We start from the raw sequence: 8,314 nt of genomic DNA, 5'->3' as shown, positions 1-8,314 counted from the left end.
ATTCCTCTCCTGGAATCTATTAATTCCTCTACTGGCATCCACTTCCAAATATTCAGTCCCAGTTCTCTAGATGGGATGAATAAGCAGTTCTCCAAAAAGTCCAGAATGTCTGAAGATATCCAGGTATGTGGACTCACTACTAGCTGGTACTGAAAAAAGGCAAGCCTGGCTGTTTGTCTGTATTTAAATAGAGAGATGGCACCTGGTTAAGATGACCCAGTCAGATCTGCATGTGAATATGGGAGGCTAGTTGGAGTTAGAGAAGCAATAATTCAGAGTGTTTGCACAAAAACCTAAACACAAACACACTCATGACACAACGGATTCACCCCTGTTCCTAGGAGCAATATAAACTGGTTTAAAAACAGGCTGCACCTGGGCTCAGGGCACTTTAGGTGAACACCACATAGACAAGATAAACCCGGATGTTCTTTCCAAAGGCCAGGCCCCTACCACAGTTTCAGGTACAGAACTCCCACTGAAGTCAATGTAAACTAGTAACGTGCTTACAATTAAGAGGTCTTAACTGCTTTGTGGGATTATGACCAGAGGGCTCAGCGTGTTGTAGATAAAAGCTCTTAAAGACTAAGACCAAGCAGTAGTGATTTCATACAGAATAAGTATTTTATTCATGATGCATTTTTATTTACATTAATTTCTGCTTGTATTTTGAATTCTGCTTGGATACTGTAATTAACAAGTTTTACACCTTGTCTGCACAGCTGCTCTATAAAGATTAAGGTAACACAGATCTTTCTCATAAAAGGAAAAATCTGCCTGTCAAAGTTATAGCTGATTTTTCCTGTTCCCAGTAATTATCTTCTCATTTTAGAACTGATGAGAGTGGAAAAGGTAGTTTATTATAATATAATAAATAGAAGACATTGGGTAATTAGCAGTGTTGGTATATTTCTAAAGTACTAAACAGACAAACAATAAACTGTGAACTTAATCACGAGTTCTTATACAGTTTCAAGACAGGAAAATTAGAGCTCTCAGCTACAGTCATTTGAATAACCACATCTGATCTGCATTATTTATTAGTTATTACATGCTCAAGTGATTCAGGTTGTACATTGCCTAAAATCATTCTGAAGCAATCATATCATACCTTTTGTTTTTTTTTAAATGTTGACTGAATTACACAATATAGAGTTCATCAGAATTACTATTTTTATTTCACATAGGAAATACAAATCAGTGGTATTCATCATCAATGGGACAGCCATCCCAGTTGACATCTTCCAGTCATATGCCTTCCTAGATATCCCTGATTTTAAACCTTGAGAATACTCTATTCTGGCTTTCTTACTCCTTATCCTACTGCCTCATTTCTCCCCTTGCATTTTACCAAGTATTTGCGATAGCCTCCCCAGCTCAGAGCAAAGTCACTCACGTCTTGTTACAAGACCTTTTGCAGTCATGACAAAATGGCTGAAACACGTTTTTTACCTTTTCCAGTTAATTTACTTTTATTTCATCTGACTGATTCACCAACACTGATAGAGCTTCAACAGGCAGCATTTAACAGACAGTGCCTTTCAGTTTATTTAGCCTTGTTGGCTTATGAGTTCATTTTGGACAACTCCCTGGTACAATGCACTAAAAGGGGAAGTACTTAAAATATCCTCATTCTCCACCAACCAAAGAAATGCAGAAATAAATGTTGGGTACTTTCATCTTCTGCCAGAAAAAGCAGGTTTGGCTTGTGATTCATGTCACTGAAAAACTAAATAAAGTATTCACATCAGTTGTGAATATTTTTTTGCCAGCAAAAGTTAACACAAAGAAACCTCTTTAAAATGCTAACAAATTTACTTACAAACACCTATATTTATTATTTCATAAATAGGCGCAACAGGTTCCATTAAAAAAGATTAAATACAGACACAGTATGAAGAAACAATAATACATAGCCATATGTAAAGGTTATAATTTAGATGTCTCCAATCTGTTTCTGCGTCTAATAAAATATCAGGTAAGCATTTGGCAGTTTTATACATAAAAGGACTTAAATGATGTTTACTAACCATTATACATAAAATGATTTCTTTAAAAAAAGCATTTTTAGGCAGTATAAAATAAATGTGTTTGCTCTTTTTCAAGACTAGTTTTTTTTACCCTTTTATCTATTTAATGAAACAAAGCCAATATTTTTAATTAACATCATTTGGGAATACTATTTTTTCCAAATACTTTGAAAATATAGAACTATTAGTTGTTTAAAAATGAAGTAAAAATATGAATGTTTGCCAATTTAACCCCTATTGTGAGCCCGTTTCAATTACAATTAGCTACAAAAACATTCACATTTTATACTCTAGGAAGAGTGTAACATAGATGCTATTTACAAACTTGCTATGACTGCTACATCAAGCCATTTAAAAAGTCTTTAGTAGTTTCATATAAACACCCATTATGAAAACCAATGGAAAATCCAGGACTTTTATCTACAGTTGCTAAGGCAGTTACTAGCGCAGCACTTCACAGCAATAACCAACATAAAATCAGAGTAGTCCAATTTTCCTTCAGGAAAGAAGAAAAGCAATGTCCGTTAAAGGATCTCTGAGAAAATGAAAGAAAGAAAGAAAGAATGAAAGAAAGATTTTTTTTCCAGAGTGGGTGACCCACAAGCTCAAATAGTCCTAAGTGCTTAGCAACTTGTATTTTCTAATAAAATGCAGAACTGCCTTGACTGCATAAAGCAATCCATGATGAAAAGACTTCCCTGCAATCCTCAGCGAAAAGGAGAGGTTTTCCAGATTTTCAGGTAAGGTACAGTGCTTTGTCCCTCTGCACGCCCCTGTTCAAAAAGAAATAGAACAAACACTATTTTTAAACCTGTCAAGTTTTTATTAGTTCTGCCATCTCACAAGAAAGAAACTGTCACGTTTTGGACATTGCTAGTTCGAGCCAATCCACTGAAGTACTTGTTGCACTGCCATGACAAAAATAATAAAAATACTAACAATCATTTGTACCTCCACAGCACAAGTGGAGAATTTCCAATGCACTAACTACATGACTGACAACCTCCCAACACCCTGCAAACTAGGAGAATGCTGTGATCCCTGTTTTTCAGATAAGGAAACTGAAGTGCAGAAAGATTGAGTGACTTCTTCAAGGCGTCACAGGAAGGTTGTGTCAGAGCCAAGCACAGAACTATTGTTTCCTGGCTCCCAAGCAGGACCTTCAGCCAAAGTTCTCTTTGTACAGAGATCTCCATCTTCTTGTACAGGGGTATGTATGATGTGAAGAGAGGAATTGCCTCTGTGGTGGGGAGGTATGCCAGAGGCTGGGAAGGGACACAGTAGAGGTCTTGAGAGTATTAGGAACAGCAACTACCTACTGAAGACTGGTGGGGAAACCACAGAAAAGGGAAGATAGTTATTATCAATATTCCTCCTTGAATTGCTACCCTCCACCCACCTGGTACAGATCCCTGGAATAGCCTGAGGAATATTGCATCATGACTCCATTGGAGTAGAGCTGCATGGAATCTAGAGGAGAGGATATGAAGGGGCACGAGAGCCACGGCAGAGATATAGAGCTTCTGTGCAGATGATGCTGTGGGTATGCCTACGCAGCAGAGAAAAACCTGATGCTGCCCAGAGGGGCTGTTTCATTACTGTGTTGACTCTCAGGCTGCGGGGGACCCCAACTCTGGGACTTTCCACCCCACGGTGTCCTACAGCCTGAGCCCAGAAGCCTATACAACAATGAAAGAACCCTGGGCCTCCCAGTCTTATCCTTCAATTATAAAACTGTAGTTCTCCTGGCAAGTAAAACACACTTTTTTGAGATAAAGCAATAGCAATTTGTAACAATCTATGTGCTAAGCTCTTGCTTTCATACTGTAATTCAGCTACTAAATAAACACAGACACCCTTCTAAAAATCAGCAGAGAAAGGGGCAACAAAACTATTTCCCACCCCCTGCCAGATATTTGTGTCATAAATATTGCTCAACACAAGGTGGCATTCATTGGCTGCTTACCCATTACTGCAATAGTCATTATTCCAGTCCACAGTCTGTGCTGGAGGATTTCTGCACCCTGAACGAACATACTCCATTGCTTGGGTAACAACTTGTGCAGCTGTAGATGTTGGATTGATGATATTCTGATACTCAGGCTGAAGAGTAAATCCCTATGAGAAAATGGAAGCCAAGACTATGTATAATAAACCAATCAACAGTTTAGGTATAAACATCTTTTTAAAGCAGCATGTGCAGAGCAAAATGTCAGAGTTCTTTTCCATATATTAATACTCTGAACTGGCAAACTTAACACAGACAGAATGTATATGGATGGGTTTAATCAAAAAACCAAACCTTTTCTTGATTTTGGAAACAAACAAAACAAACGCATCATTACAATAACACACAATTACAATATGAAAATAGGAGCCATAGGACAGAAACAATTGAAAACTAAGAGGACAACTCGATCAACCTGGAGTGGGGGAGGTCTGTTTGTTCCTTGTGCATTTTGATTAAACCCAAGGATACACTAGTAGTTAATTCCCAGAATATGCAACAGAATCTTTCTGAAGAATGCAGGCAGCAGGTGGCTGAGTGTTTTATTAGACTACACCTATTCACATATTGTTCTCCAAACCCTTTTTCCTCATTCAGTCACAAAGGGACCATCTGCTGCTTCTTTTATTTGTACTTTTCTTTCTCAACTATACAAAAATCCAACCAAGCTTTTTAACAGTTGCTGGACTAATGTAGTGAAAGCAGTTTGAAGCAAATGAGAGGAGAAAATAAATGGGGATGGAAAAGAAGGTATATATTTTTAAATGAAATATTTACTAGTTGAGAAGTTATAATGTTTTTGGCATATTCTTTCAATAGAGTAGCATATTTAAATGAAGCCTTTCAAAACTAAGAGTTGTTAGAATTTCAAGGGCACTGCATATTGATTTAGTATACCCAGTTTATCCTAAATAAACACTAAGAATGTTTCCATAAAGTTAGAAGTACTTCATAGTTAAGAACATATGAATACAATATTAAACCAAGCCATGGCTGCCGGCAGAAACAGAGATCGAACTCAGTGCTGGAGCAAGCAGGTATAATTCCCACTGAAGTTAACAGGAAGTGCACCGGCTAGTGAAGGCTGAATTTGACTAACATATTTAGTTTGAAAATCCACTCTTTCTGGCCAGGGTTCATATATGGCATACTTGTGACTATGTGCATGACTTTTCAATTTTATTTCTTTGTTTAATGGTTTGTATATGGTTGCTTTATATATATATACACACACACACACTTTTTAGTAGGAGAGTCTGCTGGGGAGATTTCGTTTCTGTCTTTGGTTTAATAACTCAACAACGTTCTCTTTGAAAGAAAGAATGAATGAATTTTTAGTTTCTTTTAGGCCTGCAGGAATGAGCCTCCTTTAAAAACAAAATGTCACTTCCCTCTGAAAATTACTCCACTGTCTCTCTGTTGTTCACTGCTTTACATTCAAGTTTCTTATTATTACCTTCAAAGACCTTTACAGCTCTTTCCACCCTGCTTATCTGATGTTGTGTCTTACCATGCCCCCCCATCACTCCACAGAAATGCTCGCCTTGATCACCAACTTATGTGCTTCTCCTACAACCTTCTTCCACACTGCCTCCTATGTATCATGCGCTCTCCATGTATTGAGTCATAAGGTCAGTACCCTTTCTCTTTGGCTGTCCCCATACTAGCAAGTTCCTTAAAAAAAGAAAAAAAGAAAAAACAAACTACGGGCCTTTGCAAAAGAACCCACAGAGCATCTATGCACAAAATCCGTTTCTGAAAGATTCTTTCAGAAAAAGGTGTTCCTCCTCATCTGGGAGAGGAAGAGGGGCGGCTGAAGAAATGCTGCGTTCTTTCGATTTCATATCGACAGAACGGATTTTGTGCGTAGATGCTCTGTGGGTTCTTTTGCAAAGGCCCGTAGTTTGTTTTTTTCTTTTTTTTTTTTTTTTTTTTTAAAGGAACTTGCTAGTGAGGACACAGCCAAAGAGAAAAGGGATTTTTCAGTTCCTGGGCCCTTCTTCTGAAAGAGCAGGTGCTGTGTGGACTCTCTCTATCAAAAGAGTGAATCAATTTTTAATTCGCTTTTTTTGTGTGTGGATGCGCTCTTTCAAAAGACGTTTTTTTAGAAGAGCTCTTCAGGAAGAACTTTTTTTGAAAGATCACTGTAGCGTAGACATAGCCTTTGAGATCCTACCAGAAGAGCCACATATTCTGTACGAGATGACTGCAAGACACTACCCAACTAAAGTTAGATAGGTTGAGGGACAATGGGGTATAGCTGATGTATAACATTTGTACAGTTGTGTACAAAAGATACACACATTTTTATTGTTACTCTCTAATCCTCATTATGTAGGTTGCTCATCTTCTTAGGCCCTGACCTGCAAGCCAGACTGTATGGGCCAGCATCATGCATACACTGTGGAGCTCTATTATAGTCTTAGGCTGAAAGTTCTTCAGCTGTATGATCTCAGTCTTACAGGATGTGAAATGTGTTAATCTAGTTGAAGCACCATTGGAATATACATAATGCTTCATAATTACAAGCAATAAGCAGCCTGCATTGTGTGATCTTTAATTGAGCAAAACTCACATTGACTTTGTTCAGAATTTTGATTGATTGAAGATCATGGGACTGGGTCTTGTAATATTAATAATAAAACATTAGTCTTAGGGCCATTTCTAAGTCAGCTTCAGGAGGAAACTATGTTCTTATCAATATAAAAGAGCATATTCTCTGGTATTTAGAATTACTTTTGCACCTAGGAACTACATGCTCCTTATTGACCTATTACCATCTGTACGAAGCAAATATATACACAGGACAATCTGATAGTTTTAGTCATGCAAGTCACCTGCTTTAGAGAAACATGGAGCTGAACAGGCAGAGAGAGTCATGTATGCTTTCTAGCTAAGACAGATGGTTCCTCAAGGTCAGAGGAAGAGAACAACAGTACAATACTATAAACAATTGGCTTAGAGCAGCATACTAAATACAAATAAATATTTGCAAAGTCGAAGGACAGTTCTGTGGCTAAGGTGCTAGTTTGGTACTCTCGTCGGGCTCTAATTCCAGGCTCTGCCCCAGAGTGCTTGGGTGACTTTGGACAAGTCCCATTGGCTCCAATTGAGCAGAGTCTGTGCATATGACTAGTTGGACAGAGCTGGTATTATTTGTGCTGAAATGTAAGCCTATGCTTAAGTGCTTTACTGGATCAGAGACTTAATTCTGATATGCCTCAGCTCCCCCACCTGTAAGACAGGATAATCATTTTTCCTTTTCTGCAGCCTTTGTAATGTCTATGCCAGGATCCACTGAAGTTATCTACTCTCCTCAGATTAACTCTTCTTCTGTCAGCCTACTTTAGGTGAGAGAACACACACCATCAAACTACTCAAAAGACCCTCAAACAACACTCAAGTTGCACAGAGTGTTTGGTTTACCGCACAGTTTCCAATGCATTTCTGCCAGCAGCATCAATAGCCCTCAAGCTTTGACCCACATTCCACGATGGGTCAGAGAGCTTGAGTTTAAAGGCCCATTTAACTCAAGATACGGAATTTTGTGTGTGGATGAGAGCTGGGTTATGGGCACCAGTTGAGCTAACAGTGCAGTGGAGACATGGCTTTAAACTGTAAACTTTTCAGGGCAGGGACTGTCTCTTACTCTGTATCTACAGCCTCTGGATAAACGGGGCACTGATCTTGGTAAAAGGCTTTTTGGTGTTACTATACTACAAATGCAAATTTACATTGTTGAGCACATGTAAAAAAAAGTGAAATACAATTTAAAAATTCCAGAACTACTCAAAATGAAGGACCAATATTCATATTGAAACTGTAAACAATAAATATTTCAGTCTTTTCACAGAAAGTAAGAACCCTGGAATATACATATCTTCCTAACATAGGACGACAACCTAGTATTAGGCTTGTAGTAAATATTTGTGAATCATTTATGCAAGTTGTTAACACACAATGATGAAATAAAAAGTGTTCAGAAAATGAGTGCTTAGAGGTCTAATTAAACAATGCTGAATGTTTTGCATTGTAATACTCAAGAGAAAATCACCAACTCTTTTGTGACATGCCTAGAATTTTAAATTTCATTTTCTTGTGCCAGATTGAAATAAAAATAGGGAACTTGATAAAGATTAATTTGGTGTCAGAAGGGACATTTGCTCTTTAATTACATTTCTGTAGCCCTAGCAGTTTTGTTGCGCTACTATAGCAAGTCCTAAAAAGCCTGCAGCAGAACTAAACAGTGATCCTCATCTCCACACTTTACTGGGAA

The 8,314-nt window shown here is 38.0% G+C and overlaps 1 protein-coding gene across 2 annotated transcripts in view; it reads right to left on the bottom strand.

Annotated features, from left to right (window-relative positions):
• Window positions 1-630: 630 nt before the first annotated feature.
• The window catches only part of TOX (thymocyte selection associated high mobility group box), a 289,645-nt gene continuing 281,961 nt past the window's right edge, over window positions 631-8,314 (bottom strand). For both annotated transcript variants that reach the window (XM_074985767.1, XM_074985768.1), the window contains 2 exons: window positions 3,997-4,148; window positions 631-2,803 (listed from right to left, as the gene is read on the bottom strand). In XM_074985767.1, the coding sequence (XP_074841868.1) occupies window positions 2,767-2,803; window positions 3,997-4,148 (189 nt within the window). In that variant the 3' untranslated portion in view covers window positions 631-2,766. The remainder of the gene's footprint in view (window positions 2,804-3,996; window positions 4,149-8,314) is intronic.

Source organism: Carettochelys insculpta, chromosome 2, assembly GCF_033958435.1.
Source record: "Carettochelys insculpta isolate YL-2023 chromosome 2, ASM3395843v1, whole genome shotgun sequence".
In the NCBI taxonomy this organism is placed as follows: Eukaryota; Metazoa; Chordata; order Testudines; family Carettochelyidae; genus Carettochelys; species Carettochelys insculpta.
Note: the sequence above shows the minus strand (reverse complement) of the source record. Positions and strands in the feature narration are given on the sequence as shown.